Source organism: Sminthopsis crassicaudata, chromosome 3 (assembly GCF_048593235.1).
Source record: "Sminthopsis crassicaudata isolate SCR6 chromosome 3, ASM4859323v1, whole genome shotgun sequence".
Lineage (NCBI taxonomy): Eukaryota > Metazoa > Chordata > Mammalia > Dasyuromorphia > Dasyuridae > Sminthopsis > Sminthopsis crassicaudata.
In genome coordinates, this window is record NC_133619.1 from 579,844,713 (window position 1) to 579,860,597 (window position 15,885).

The 15,885-nt window shown below is 40.8% G+C and overlaps 1 protein-coding gene across 1 annotated transcript in view; it reads left to right on the forward strand.

Moving 5' to 3' along the window:
- ART1 (ADP-ribosyltransferase 1) overlaps positions 1 to 13,204 on the forward strand; it is a 77,090-nt gene extending 63,886 nt beyond the window's left edge. The window contains exons 2-5 of the mRNA XM_074304951.1: positions 4,946 to 5,055; positions 5,311 to 6,082; positions 8,342 to 8,383; positions 11,861 to 13,204. Of these exons, the coding sequence (XP_074161052.1) occupies positions 4,993 to 5,055; positions 5,311 to 6,082; positions 8,342 to 8,383; positions 11,861 to 11,964 (981 nt within the window). The 5' untranslated portion in view covers positions 4,946 to 4,992 and the 3' untranslated portion in view covers positions 11,965 to 13,204. The remainder of the gene's footprint in view (positions 1 to 4,945; positions 5,056 to 5,310; positions 6,083 to 8,341; positions 8,384 to 11,860) is intronic.
- Positions 13,205 to 15,885: the final 2,681 nt, after the last annotated feature.

Below are 15,885 nucleotides of genomic sequence, written 5' to 3' on the forward strand. Positions count from 1 at the left end.
GTCTTAAATGTGAATATGGTGGGGCTAATTGTATTTTCTCTGGAACTATCTTTAATCCATATTTTTCTAAAGCCTCCTTTGTGTCCCTTAATACTTGTTGTGCAATATTTTGATCATAATGTGCACACAAATGCTCATCCATATAATGTACTACGTTTCTCTATATTTAACTCTAATAGAAACTATAATTTTCTCTACATATTGTTGACACACAGAGGGACTACTTTTTATGCCCTGTGGAAGAAATTTCCATTGAAATCTCAAGTAAGGTCCTTTCAAATTTGTAGATGGTAATGAAAATGCAAAATAAGGACAGTATTCAGTTCTCAAAGGGGTGGAATAAAAACAGTCTTTAATATCGATTATGGATATTTGTCATTCACTAGGAATCATATTGGGTAGGGAATTCCTGCTTGTAAGTTGCCCATAGATTCCATTCTATTATTAATATGCCTTAAATCCGTTAACATTCTCCATTTTCCTGATTTTTTTTTTTTTTTTTTTTTTTTTGTGGCAAATATGGGTGAGTTCCAAGGGCTATTTGACTGTTCTATAGGACCAGCCTGTAATTGTTCTTTAATAATTTCCCAAAAGGCCTCTAATTTTTCATTTGGTAGGATCATATGAATCCATGTGAGTAATCCTTCTATCCATTTGATTTTACCTACTTGTATTTTCATTGACACCTATGAAAAATTCTGTATGACTACATTCATTTCTTTTAACGAATCTCTCCCCCATAATTAATAGAGAGCTCATGAAAGATATAAGGTTTGAACCGTTCTTCTTTAATCTCTTTTCTCCAGATTAACCATTTGGCACTTTGTTCTGGCATCTGTACATCACCTATGCTCTGTAAAGGTGTGTGTACCTGTATCTTAGACCAGGTCTGTGGCCAGAAGCATTGTGATATGACTGACTTATCAGCCCCTGTGTCCACTAACTCTTCCAATATTTTCCCTTCTATTTCTCGTTTAAAATTGGCCTGGAATCAGTTATAGGTTGCATCCAGAATGCCTCTTTTCCTGTATTCCCAAAACTCCGAATTTTTTTTTTTATATTTTTTTCCTATTTTTATAAGGTATTATTAATAACTGTGTTATACTCTCCACTTTATTATTGAGATATCCTGGTGAGGAGCAGCATAGCAAAGGATCCATATTTCCTCTAGAGAATCAGCATTCACTACTGCAGGTACAACCATAAGCCCTAGCAAAGATTGGGAGCTACCACCTATAATAAGCCCTAGAGTACCCGCTGGAAGTGGACAGGCAACACCCATAGGGAGAGAACATATCCCCATATCATCAGTAATGGATGACGGAAGAAGGTAAGTGTAGGGGTAGTATACATTAAATCCCACACTGTCAGTAGGTCTGATTCAAAGTCTTGTTCCCTGGTGCTTATTTAAGGGGAACGAGTGAGAGTGCAGCTCCTATTGTTTGATGGCGGAGGGGCTGGCCCGGGGAGCAGTTACCCTATATCTGCTCATCTTCCCTACTATACTGTGAGTAGCACTCTGATGCCCAGTGTTTTCCTTTTTTGCATTTTTGGACATAAAGTCGAAGGTCTATTTGTCGAATGACGATGAGATCCGGCTTTTGGAACAGTGCAATTGTTCCTTATGTGACCCGGTTGCTCACAATTATAGCATCTACGAGAATTTGAGGATTTTTGAGAGCGTGACTTTTCTCGATTTAATACAACAACCATGACTGCTGCTTGAAAAGTCGAGGTTCCTACATTGACATCTCTGAGTCATCTCTACTAAGGTCATTTTTGGCTTTCCTTCTACTAAAGGTTTTTTTGCAATCGTTGTTCGCCTTCTCAAAAGCAAGTTGTGCCAGTAAAATTTGAGCTGCTTCCCCATCTTTAACAGAAGGCTGAATGGCCATTGTTAAGTGATTTACAAAATCAACAAAAGGTTCATCTGATTTCTGCACAATTTTTGTATATGATGTACCCCTATTGAGTTTCCCTGGTATTTTTAACCATGCTGCTCTAGCTGCTTTCATTACCTGTTCATAAGTTTTAAGTTCATAATTTCATTGATCCCGTAACTGATTGTATACTCCTGTTCCAGTAAGCATTTCCAAAGAAATTCTGACTTCTATACGTCCATTGATCTTAGCTTGTTCTTGACATTCCTCAAAAAATGCTACCTTCCATATCAAATAGTCTTCTCCATCTGGACAGGTTTTTCCTTGTGAACACCAGTGGAAAGGTGTCAGAGCCGTTCTGGAGATCAAGTCCAACAGAATATGGATATATGGACGATTGGAAGCATAGTTGTTTGCAGCCTGACGTAATTCCTTCAATAGCTTAACATCTAGAGATTAATATTCTCTTATATTTAGATTCCGATTATTAGGATCAGGAACCTCAACAACTGGGAAGGCTAATTGCATTTCAATCCGCATATCTTCTCTTTTTTCTTTAGCTTTCTTAATAGCTTCCTCACCCAGCCCTTTGGGCTCAGAGAATTGTAGCTTCTCTGCAGCTTTGCATGTGTGAGAGAGATCCTAACAAGAAGGTGGGGGAGGGAGAGAGGTTCTGATTTTTCCTTCTTTTTATCATTTATTTTTTTCACACCTGTTTTCATTTTTTCTTCCTCCAGAGTTTTGGTGGAAGAATCTACATGAAGGATAATTTTATGTAAAGGAACTGTTTCTGATGGCTGAAGGCATATTTTAAAAATATTCCAAGTAGAAAATACAGAGATTGGAAGAGCTCTTGGTCGTTTTTCTTTTAAATAATCTCCTGTCTTTTCCTACCTTGTCCAATTTTCGTAATCAATTGTTCCTTCTGGAGGAAACCAGGGACAGCATATTTCTACAGATTCCAAGAAGTCTTGTAACTGTCCTAAATAATAATCCTTTTTCCTTAACTAATTTTTTCAATACTTTCAGATAGTATTCTCTATCCCTGTTTCTGGATTGATTTTACCCTATTCTTATTCAATATGTTGCACTGTATTAGCCATACAAGAATCAATCTTAATTTTATCTTATTATATATTGCTATATGAGATCTTATATGTTCAACATTTATCTGATATTTGATATCTTCCTCCTATGTCAGCCTGGTGATGAACTATCTCTAGTGTCAACTTATTTCTAGTGATAAAATGCCTGTTGCTGATCACCTTTTCCTTCTCCCTTTATCCCTACTTCTTTTTACTTAATTTCCCCCTTTACCTGAATATGCACACATCTTAAGAGGGCACTGTATCCCAGAAGCTCTGTCCACTTGTGAAGTTTTACTCAAGTAAGGTTCCATCCTTGTTTTGGCCGTCACTGATACCAGTCCAGCTCCTGCAGGGAGATGAAGAGTGTGATAATCAGGAGGGCAGGCAAAACAATTCAGTTCGAACTCTTCAATTTTAATCATCAGGACTACGAATATATATACCTTAAATGCTTATAGGTTTCATTCAAAGTACACTCTATTAAAATTCTTATACTCTTAATGAAATCCACTATGATGTAAATGATTAAACCTCTCAAACTTTGAATCTTGATTACTTAGAAAAGTAAATAGTTGAGATACACATCAGTGTAAAATTTATTATATCATTATCTCAGGTACTCTTCTCCCAAATGCTTTTAATCTCCTTGTGGTCATTCTTTCCTGTGCCAAGTTCAAAGTTTATCTTTGGTCTGTTGAGTGTTTATATTTTGTTTCACTCACTGGAATCCCAATTTATAGTATTATCAAGCATGTTTCTGCTATTATGAAAACAGATGCTGGTGAGCCAAGTTACAATAACATTTAAGACCTGGAATGGATTCTTACCTCCTGGCTTTCTACATATATGTATAATCTATTGTGTGTGTGTATACACAATCAATCTATTAAATCTGTTATCTATCTTCTGATTTGAACCTCATAATAGCTCAATGTATAACCCACCCAGGGTCACACAGCTAGTATCTGAGACAGGATTTACATTTAGGTCTTCCTAAATCCAAGAATATCACTCTATGCACTATGCAACCTAACTTCATGAACTCTAAATGGTCCTGGTCCAGCTGCAGAGTAACCATGATACTCCCTCAGAAATCTTCCTTAGCTCCCTGTTTATAGGATAAAATACAAGTTTCCTAGCCTGCCAGGCAAACATTTCTGTAATCTATTCCCAATTTACATTTATATTCTTTATTTCCCATTACTTCTCTTCATTAATCTCCATTCCAGCCAAATTAGACTATTAGTTGTTGTCCAATCTCACCTTTGCAGACCTACTTTCCTTTGTCTCTTCTTCTGGAGCTTCTCTGCCCCCCAAGACGCAGCTCAAGTGCCCCAAGCCATCCCTAAGGTGGACTTGACACTCTCCCTTTTTATATTTTTTTCCAGAGTACTTTGTCTTCCCCTTCTCTGGAAGCTTCTTCAGATCAGGGATTGTTCTTTGTTTTTGCTTCTCTCTCTCCCCCTCCCCCCCCAATGTTTGCATTTCTAACATATGGAGGACAGGGAACCTGAGGGCAATAGAGTTAGGGATATGTGATTTCCTAGACAAAGGGAACTTCCATACAAAGAAATTCTTTTTACCAGTTCTGTTTGATACATTCTCTGCAATTTATCATGAAAAGAGGCTGCCTGGAGCACTGGGAAATGTCAGGTGTAGGATTTGGATTCAAATTGTCCTGGATCTGAGGCTGTCCCTGTTGGTTGAATGGAATCGAGAGAGGGTCAGTCAGGTAGCTGGAAGGATGGCCAGGTACAATGGACCAATTGAGATTGGGGAGTCAAAGGCTCTGGCTTGGAATCCTGGCTCTTTTACTGCAGGCATTTAGACTCACTGAGCCTTAACTTCCTCATCTGTAAAATACAAAAGGTGGTACTCCATTACATAGTTGTTCCTTTCAGCTCTAAATCTGTGATTCTGTGAGGAGTGAAAATAGGGACCTTTAGGTCCAGCTTTTCTTGCCTTCTTTTCCTCCAGATCCTCCTGCTCTGACCTTGACTCCCTGGAGAACAGACTGCCAGACAATGCAGGCCCATGCAGTCCCATCCTTATTGCTGACCATCTTCCTCCTAGTGGAGCTCCCAAAGGTACTTGCATGTCTCTACTCCCAGCTGAGGTAGAGGAATGAGGGCTACATTCCGAGGGGAGGGTGTCTGCTCTAAGGGAGCCCTTGGATTGAAAAGAAGACAAGACCCCTGTCTTCAGAGAGCTTCTGGTCAGATGCTCTCACCCCGATACCTTTGAGTTGGGCCTTTATCCTGAGCTGTCCAGGAGAGAGGTGATGGCTGGGGCCACCCAGGGGAAGACTGCAGTGAAACATCTTGACCCTTCCTCCTTCGCAGGCTTGGAGCCGCCGGGTCTCCCGCCGCGACCTCCTGTCTCGAGAGTCCCCGCTGGACATGTCGCCAGCCTCCTTCGATGACCAGTACGCAGGCTGTGCAGCAGCTATGGAGGCCGTCCTACCGGACCTCAACCGCACGGAGTTCAGTGCCAGCACCGTCTATGCCGAGGCCTGGAACTCAGCAGCTGCCCGCTGGCAGGAGCGCCGGGACTGGGAGCTGAAGGGCACCCCTTCTTCTCGGCAACGGCCGCCGCCGGGCTTCAGGGACGAGCATGCTGTGGCCCTCCTGGCCTACACGGCCAATAGCCCCCTGCATCGAGAGTTCAACGCGGCTGTGAGGGAGGCTGGCAGATCTCGGGCTTATTACCTGCGGTATTTTCCTTTTAAGACGCTTCACTTCCTGCTCACAGAGGCCCTGAGGCTGCTGCGCTCCGGCCAGCAGCCCAGGTGCCATCAAGTCTTCAGGGGCGTGCATGGGGTCCGCTTCAGACCGCTGGGGCCCGGGGCCACCGTTCGCCTGGGGGCCTTTGCCTCCGCTTCCCTGATGGATGCCGCCGCCCACCAGTTCGGAGAGGATACCTTCTTTGGCATCTGGACTTGTCACGGAGTAGCTATAAAGGGCTATTCCTTCTTCCCGGGAGAGGAGGAGGTCCTCATTCCTCCCTATGAGACTTTCCTTGTGGTCAATGCCTCGGTGCCGGCCCGGGGTCCAGTCCGTATCTACCTCAAAGCCCAGGACAAGACCAGCACCTTCAACTGCGAGTATATCAAAGGTAATACAGCCCTTACCCTCCCAGAGCTCCCAGACAGGCAGGAAACACGGCCCGTGCCCTTTAGAGAGCCCCTTGCTTGAGAGGGAGTCTTGACCAGACCAGGTGTATGTAATGTATATTACTAGTTCTCTCCATTCTGGGTCAGCTCTCCAGGGCTTGTCGGGGCTTCTGCCAAAGTCTCAAAGCCCTGGGCACCCTTAAGTCCAGGTATTTCCTCCTGTGAAACTTCCACACTTCGGCAAAACTCACTCAGCCATAATGGTGGGGCAGAAATCCGGGTGAAAAAGATCTAGTCAATTAGAAGAATACTTTTGAGTCATCAAGGAGACAGCTGGGTGCTCATTGGATAGAGCTGGCGTCGGGAAAGTTCACATGTGACGTCAGACACCTATTAGCTGTGTGACCCAGCACAGTCACTTAATCTCTGAGCACCTTAATCCACCGGAGAAGAAAATAAACCACTCCTGGATCTTGGCCAAAAAACAAACCCCGTGGACAGTAGGATGCCCAGGTGGCGTCTGACAACAGCTTGAATCATCAGTGGGGAATGTGAGCTAATTAACGCAGTCTTGCACTGAGCTAAAGAGGCACAGCTGTTTAAAATGCAGGAACTGAAAGCCTCTGTCCTCTGCCCCAGTCACTTCTAGAGGGCAGTCCAAAGACATGCGCACATAGCACTGAGGCTGCAAAGCAGATAAACCCATTTAATCCTCAACAACTCTGAGGGCGGTACCATTATCATGCCCATTTTATGGATGAGAAAACTGAGGTTGGAGAGAGGAAGGGAGGGAAAAAGGAAAGGAAGAAAAGAAGGAGAGAAGGAAGGAAGGGAAAAAGGAAGGAAAGAAGGAAGGAAGGAAGGATGAAATAAAAGGGGAAAGGAGAAGAAAGAAGGAAAAAGGAAAGGAGAGAGGGAAGAAGAAAGGGAAGGAGGAAAGAAGATAGGAAGGAGAGAAGTAAAAGAAGAAAGGAATAAATGAAAGAAGGAAAGAAAGAGAGAGGGAAGGAAGGTGGGATGGAGGGAGAGAAAGGAAAGGACCGAAGGAGAAAAAGAGAAGGAAGGAAGGAGAGAGGGAAGGAAGGTATAAGGGAGAAAGAGGAAACAAAGACAAAAGAAAGGGAAGGAGGATGAGAGAAAGGAAAGAGAAAAAAGAAGGGAGGGAGGGAAAAAGGAAGGAAGGAAGGATAAAGAGAAGGAAGGAAGGAAGGGAAGGGAAAGAAAAAAGGGAGGGAGGGAACAAAAAAGGAAGGGAGGGAAAAAAGAAGGAAGGAAGGGAGAAAAGAAAGAAGGAAGAAAAGAAGGAAAGGAGGGAGGGAGGAAAGAAGCCACAAAGGAAGGAAGGAAGGAATTTCATTAAGTACTTTGTTATTGGCACTATGCACTTTACAAAGATCTCATTCGATGTTAACAACTCTGGGAGATAGATGCTGTTATTCTTATTTTACAGTTGGGAAAGCTGAGGCAGACAGATTAAATAACTTGTCTAAATGTGTTTAAGGTGGGATTTAAATTTAGATCTCTCTGTGCACCCTAGTAGCTTCATTGCTACCTACATGGTCAGGAGAGTTTAGCTCAGAACCACCAGCATTGAGAAGAAACTGGAGATCATGCCATCAGAAGGACATTTGGAGCAAGTGAGGAGGAGAACAATCTTAGTGTAAACATGATAGCTTTCTTTAAGGATCTGAAAGTCTATGATATGGAAGAAGCAGCAGATAAGGGCATTAGCATTATATAGCACAAAGCACTTTTTAAGCACATTTATATTATCAATTTGAAGTTTGCAAAGCACTTGATAAATATTATTTCACTTTATCCTCACAACAAAAATAGCAAAAGTGCTATTCCCACTTTACGGTTGGGGAAACTGAGCCACACAGAGATTTAAGTGATTTGTTCAGAGTTGCATAGCTAGTAAATATCTGAGGCTGAATTTGAGCTCAGGTCTTCCTCATTCCAGGTCCAAGACTCTATCTTTTAGTTCCTTCTAGCTGTCCTGTTTGGCTCTGGAGATTAGGAGTAGGAGTGATGGGGTGGAAATCAATGAATGAAAGGTTCAGGATCAGTGAAAAGAAATGCTTCCTAATAATTAAAGCTGCCCAGAGGTAGTGTGGGATTCCTCCTGGTATATGAGCTTCCTTCTCTTTACTCTTGGTCTGCAATGGACAGTCAAGTAAGTAATGAGCTCAGCCTCTGAGATCTTTCTAACTCCAAGAGCTTGGGATTCTCTCAGTGTTCACTGCCTTATTCTTTTCCAGAGAAGCAGTGCACTTCAGGACGATGCAAACAAAATAATTCAGGTAAGACAAGCCAGAGCGTTTTGGGGGGGAAATGCTCATTTCCTGGAAGCTGGTGGGTAGGGTTTGGCAGCCAGCAGCTTAAGAGACCAAGAGTGCTCTCTTGTAAGCAAACTTCTGTCTCTTGTTCATCGTGTGACCTTGGATAGGTCCTAAGTTTTCTTATTAAAACGGTTTTCTGTATTTGGGATGAATGAAATGTTATCCCAAAAGAGACAATTAATTAATTATGGGGAAACTCTTGGGGTTGGGGGGGAAGGGTACTGTGTCAGAAAGAGTTCTGGCCTGGTATTTAGGAGCTCCAGGTTTGAGTCTTTATTCTGCCACTAACTTTTGGTGTGACCTTGAGACCTCCCTTCTCTGGGCCCTAGTTTCTCCATCTATAAAATGGGAAGATTGGGTTCAGTTTTCAACGATCTCTACCAGCTATAACATTCTACCTTGTAGGGTCCTTCCAGTTCTTAGGTTTTGTTCTAAGGTTCCTTTCACCTCTGACATTCCATTTTTTTGTATACCTATGGCAATTAACTCTTCTCCCTGCTTACTTTTCAAACCCAGAAAAAAAGACATTGTCTTTTGCAGGAAAGAAAGAAGAACACAAGTATTTTTTAAAGTACCTACTATGTGCCAGGTACTATGTCAAAGTTGTGAATATTATCTTATTTGATCTCCACAACTACTATGTGAGGTGAATGCTATTATTATCTCTATTTTACAATTGAGGAAACTGAGGCAAATAGGGTGAAGTGTCGTGTCCAGGATCATACAATTAGTAAGTATCTGAGGTTAAATTTGAACTCAGGTCTCCCTGATTCCAGGCCCAGAGCTCTATCTACTGCTCTCCTTAGCTGTCTCTTTGACAACTGTCTTCCTATGTCCAATCAATCCTGACATCTTGTCCTTTTTCCCCTCAATTTCTCATAGTCCACAGCCTCTTTTCTTTGATCAGTCAATCAATGAACACGCATTTATTAAGCACCTTGCTTATGCCAGGGACAGTACTGGGTGTGGGAGTTATGAAGACAAAAGGGAAACAATTTTTGCCTTCAGGGAGTTTACATTCTAACAGGGGAAGTCACAGGCACACAGATAGTTCTAGATTGAACATACATAAAACAGAAGTGGGATACCCTTAGAAGGGAAAGGCACTAATTGCCGAGAATTCTAGTCTTCTCATCAGCTTCCATATCCCCTATTCCTTCCATCTTCTGCTTTGGTAATTGCAGAGTAACCATCCCCTCAGATCCTCTCTAATCCCTCAGTTCATAGCCCTTTATTGGGGTCTCTTCTAGGGCCTAGGACATACTTTGCTGGGCACTATAGACATGGCTATCCCTATCTTAGCCCCTTGAGCTTTCCTTTATCGGGCTTTTCTTTAGATCTGAGCCCATGGCTCATTATATTTAACAAATGATAGTTAATCAAGTGAAGATCACAGGATCATATATTTGTTACCAGGAGGAAGGCCATCTAGTCAAACTCCCTCATTCTACAATAAGGAAACGGAGGCACAGATAAGTTAAGTGACCATACAAAGTAGGTAGTAAAACAAAGGTACAATTGAACTTTGCTTAATTTAGCAAACATTCATTAAGCATCTACTGTGTACAAAGGCATACTTTTAATGCTGAAATAGAAAATTTTTATGTCTGTTGGAGCTGATGGAAGTGGGGGAAGACAGTTGATAAGACAGGGGAAAGTTAGGTAAAACCAGACACATAGATAATAGAAAGAACACTGAAGAACTGTGAATTCAAGTTTCGACTCTATTACTTACCATGGGCATATATTTCACTTAATCTTAAATTTCCTTAGCTGTAAATAAAGGATGACATCATTATTGTATTATCTACTTCACAGGTGATCTAATAAATCTAATTTAAGTCCAGTCTAAATAAATCAAAATTTTTGAAGGAGAATTGCATTCTGATTCTACCTCAGGTGTTGCTAACCTTTTCTAATTAATAGAAGTCTTCCACTTCTGGATCTCCTTTGATGTGCATATCTTTGATATATGCAGGGAAAATATTATTACCTATCTCTTTTCTAAAGAGAAGGAAGAGTTCCAGGAGTAGCGACTTGCCCAGTGAACCAAAGATGAGCCCAAATTTGTGCTCAGGCTTTGGGGTGCCTCAGGACATGACACTTTCCTTTCCTGGCTTCCTCTTTTTAACGCCTTTGCCCAAAGCAAGCACATTTTTAATGGTGGATTTTCAGGTATTGTGACAGACCGACTGGGGAAAGCCCAGTAAGAGTACAGATTAATGACATTACTGAACCCCTCTTCCTTCCTACATCGTTCTTATGAGAGTCTGGAAAGGCCAAGAGGAAGAAAGATGAGCTCAGAACAGATTAGGAAGAGATGGGGACAGAATTGTCTGAGGTCCTCCATTATATCTACTAATGGTGGAACCACTTTTATCAGAGATGAAGGGAGGAGCTGTAGGATCCTTCTAGAGACAGCACTGTATCTCTGGTTCCCTCCTTAGGCCCATGGACCACTGGACCTGCACACATATCTCCTACCCCTCACTGAAGGAGTCAGACCCCTTGGAAGGCAGGGGTCTGCAAATGGGGATTTTAAAAGCCTTGGCTTTGGAGGGAGGCTGGGAATGTCAGTTTCTCTGTTTCACCTGCTTTCACTTTTAAAAACCTATCTCTGCCTCTGCATCTGTCTCTTTCCCTCTCTCAAACTGTCTTTCTTTGCTATGAGTTTTTTTCTCCATCTCATTTTACTTCTGTCTGTCTGTTGCTGCTCTTTCCTCCCTCCTCCTCCTCCTCCTCCTCCTCCTCCTCCTCCTCCTCCTCCTCCTCCTCCTCCTCCTCCTCCTCCTCCTCCTCCTCCTCCTCTTCTTCTTCTTCTTCTTCTTCTTCTTCTTCTTCTTCTTCTTCTTCTTTTCTTCTTCCTCCTCTCTCTCTCTCTCTCTCTCTCTCTCTCTCTCTCTCTCTCTCTCTCTCTCTCTCTCTCTCTATCTCTATCTCTCTCCTTCTATCTCTATCTTTGTCTCTCTGTCTCTCTGTCTCTCTCTTTCTCTCCTTCTCTGTCTCCATCAACTCTTCTCTGTCTTTCTCATTTTGTCAATTTCTCCCGTCATCTTTTCTTTCTCTTTCTCTTTTTTGTTGGCATGTTTTCTCTATATTTCTTTCTATCTGTTTGTACCCATCACTGTTCCTGTCTCAGTCTCTCATTCTTTCCATCTCTCTCTTTTTATTTCTTCCATTTCCTTCTCTGCCCTAATCTCTGTTTTCTTCTCAGTACTTCCCTCTTTTTGAATCTCTGTCTACCTTGCTTTGTCTTAATTCTTTTCTTTTTCTCCTCTTTTTCTTATGCCTGTGCAATGAACTTTCTCCCTGTCCCTGACAGTCTCGTTTTCTCTTTGTTTCTTTCTCCATCTTTCTCTTAGTATTCCTCTCTCTCCTCTGTTCTTACCTCTATGCCTCTTTTCTCCTTGTGTCCCTGGCCCTTCTTTCTCTCCCCAGCAGCAGCAGTGAGGATAGAGCCCTTCTCCCCATCTCAGCAGTACCTGCCTCTGCTCTGGCTCCTCACCATGTTGATATCCTTTGACCCTCCGAGTCTCCTCTGACGACTACCCAGACTCATTGATTTTCTTCAGCTCAAGCTACCTGAGCTCAATGCATACATGATAAATGTGTGAGTCAAGACAGAGCTGAAAGTTGGACCTGGACTGCTATTTTGGCATCTCAGTGCAGAACAATGGTGGAGACCAAAGTATTCATAAAGGTCACAACTTTGGGAGTTTTATTTTTAGCCAATACACTCCAGTACTGGCCCCAGAAGACTGGAGACCACAATCAGCTGGAATTTCTCCTGCCCTGTGGCTAGCAAACTCCCAACCTGATACTCCTGGACTCCCTCTGATGTTGAGGTGAACACCCCTTTTCTTTGCTTCTCTGTTCATGATCTCATACCTGTATATAGCAGTGCCCTCCCCCTCCCCCCTTTCTAGTCTCCCCTACTCTCCTCTTTACCTATGCCCTCTGGAATCTTTACCCTATCATTTAAAATTTTTTAATAATAAGCTTTTTATTTTCAAAATACAAGCAAAGATAGTTTTCAACATTCACTTTTGCAAAACCTTGTGTTCCAGATTTTTTCCTTGCCTTTCCCCCAACCCCTCCCTTAGACAGCCAGTAATCCAATATAGGTTAGGCATGTGCAATCCTTCTAAGCATATTCCTACATTTATCATGCTGCATAAGAAAAATCAGATCAAAAAAGGAAAAAAAATGAAAAAGAAAAAAAAGCAAGGAAACAACAACAAAAAGGGTGAATGTTGTATTCCACACTCAATCCCCACAGTCCTCTCTCTGGGTGTAGATGGCTTTCTCCATCACAAGATCATTGGAACTGGTCTGACTTGTCTCATTGGTGGAAAGAGCCAAGTCCATCAAAATTGATCATTGTATAATCTTGTTTTTGCTTGTATAATGATCTTCTGGTTCTGCTCATTTCACGCAGCATCAGTTCACATAAGTCTCTCCAGGCCTTTCTGAAATCATAATGCTGGTCATTTCTTTTCTTTTCTTTTCTTTTCTTTTCTTTTTTTTTAAATAGTTTTTATTTACCAGATATATGCATGGGTAATTTTACAACATTGACAATTGCCAAACTTTTTGTTCTAATTTTTCCCTTCCTTCCCCCCTGCCATAGTAGGTTGACCAATACATGTTAAATATGTTAAAGTATAAGTTAAATGCAATATATGTATACATGTGCAACAGTTATTTTGCTGTACAAAAAGAAACGAACTTTGAAATAGTGTACAATTAGCCTGTGAAGGAAATAAAAAATGAAGGCAGACAAAATTAGAGGAATTGGGAATTCTATGTAGTGGTTCATAGTCATCTCCCAGAGTTCTTTTGCTCGGTGTAGCTGGTTCAGTTCATTACTGCTCTATTGGAACTGATTTGGTTCACCTCATTGTTAAAAATGGCCACATCCATCAGAATTGATCATCATGTAGTATTGTTGTTGAGGTATGTAATGATCTCCTGGTCCTGCTCATTTCACTCAGCATCCTCTCCAGGACTTTCTGAAATCATCCTGTTGGTCATTTCTTACAGAAAAATAATATTCCATAATATTCATATACCACAATTTATTCAGCCATTCTCCAATTGATGGGCAGATGTTAGGTTCTTATTAGGTGCTAAGTCGGTACTTAACAATTCTCTAGCTCAGGGTTTACACTTTTAGTTCACACCTTTAAAAGGAGTTCTGAAAAGGAGTTTACACACCTTTAAAAAGGGGCAAGTTCATTGGTCAGTAAGGAGTTCCCACAAGCCCCTGGGAGTACCCACAAGCGCATTCTCTGGGAAGATAAAAAGAGGAACATCGAATCTGAGGAGTCATTCTGGATTGGGTCAAGGAGAAGACATCCCATGGATTCACAAGTCCAGCAATCCCACACTTTTGGAGGGGAAGAAGAGGATTCGAGATTCTACCTTCGCTCTGGCTGGAGGCTCCAGAAGCCTCCCAAGAAACCTGCTCACAGAGAAAAGGATTTAAAGAAAAGAAACCTTCTCCCAGAGAAGGATTACAATTGAGAGATGACAGGACATTACAGGCATCCACTTAGTTTCCAGTTTCTGACCACTACAAAGAAGGCTGCCACAAACATTCTTGCATATACAGGTCTCTTTCCCTTCTTTAAGATCTCTTTGGGATACAAACCTAGTTGTAACACTGCTGGGTCAAAGGGTATGCACGGTTGGATAACTTTTTGAGCATATTTCCAAATTGCTCTCCAGAATGGCTGGATGTATTCACAATTCCACCAACAATGTATTAGTGTCCCTGTTTTCCCACATCCTCTCCAACATTCTGCATTATCTTTCCCTGTCATTCTAGCCAATCTGACAGGTATGTAATGGTATCTCAGAGTTGTCTTAATTTGCATTTCTCTGATTAATAATGACTTGAAGCATCTTTTAATATGGCTAGAAATAGTTTCAGTTCCTTCATCTGAGAATTGTCTGTTCATATCCTTTGACCATTTATCAAGTGGAGAATGGCTTGATTTCTTATAGAGTCAATTCTCTATATATTTTAGAAATGAAACCTTTATCAGAACCTTTGACTATAAAATTTTTTTCCCAGTTTATTCTTTCCCTTCTAATCTTATCTGCATTAGTTTTGTTTCTACTTTGTGATCAATAATGATCTCTAGTTCTTCTTTGGACATAAATTCATTCCTCTTCCACAGGTCTGAGAGGTAAACTATCCTATGTTCCTCTAATTTATTTATAATCTCATTCTTTATGCCTAGGTCATGAACCCATTTTGACCTGATTTTGGTGTACGGTATTAAATGTGGATCAATGCCTAATTTCTGTCATATTAATTTCCAATTTCCCCAGCAATTTTTATCAAACATTGAGTTCTTATCCCAAAAGCTGGGGTCCTTGGGTTTGTCAAACACTAGATTATTAAAGTTATTGATTATTTTGTTCTTTGGACCCTAACCTATTCCACTGATCAACTAATCTATTTTCTTAGCCAATACCAAATGGTTTTGGTGACTGCTGCTTTATAATATAGTTTTAGATCAGGTACAGCTAGGCCACCTTCATTTGATTTTTTTTTCATTAATTTCCTCAAAATTCTTGACCTTTTTTTTCCCCATATGAACTTTGTTTTTATTTATTCTATGTCATTAAAATAGTTTTTTGGGAGTCTAATTGGTATAGTGCTAAATAAATAGATTAGGTAGTATTGTCATCTTTATTATATTTGCTTGCCCTATCCAAGAGCATTTAATATTTTTCCAATTGGTTAGATCAGACTTAATTTGTGTGGAAAGTGTTTTGTAGCTTTGCTCATATAGTTTCTGATTTTCCCTTGGCAGATAGATTCCCAAATATTTTATACTATCAACAGTTATTTTAAATGGAATTTCTCTTTGTAACTCTAACTGTTGGATTTTGTTAGTGACATATAAGAATGCTGATGATTTATGTGGGTTTATTTTGTATCCTGCAACTTTGCTAAAGGTGTGGATTATTTCTAATAGCTTTTTAGTAGAATATTTGGGGTTCTCTAAGTATACCATCATATTATCAGCAAAGAGTGATAACTTGGTTTCCTCATTACCTACTCTAAGTCCTTTAATCTCTTCTCCACTATTATTGCCAAAGCTAGCATTTCTAATACAATATTGAATAGTAACGGTGATAGTGGGCAATCTTGTTTCACTCCTGATTTTATTGGGAATGGTTGCAGTTTATTCCCACTACATATGATGCTTACTGATGGTTTCAAATGGATGCTACTGATCATTTTTAGGAAAAGTCCATTTATTCCTATACTCTCAAGTGTTTTTAATAGGAATGGATGTTGGATTTTATCAAATCCTTTTTCTGCATCTACTGAGATGATCATATGGTTTTTGTTAATTTGGTTATTAATATGGTCAATTATACTGATAGTTTTCCTAATATTGAACCAGTCCTGCATTGCTGGTATAAATCCTATTTGATCATGA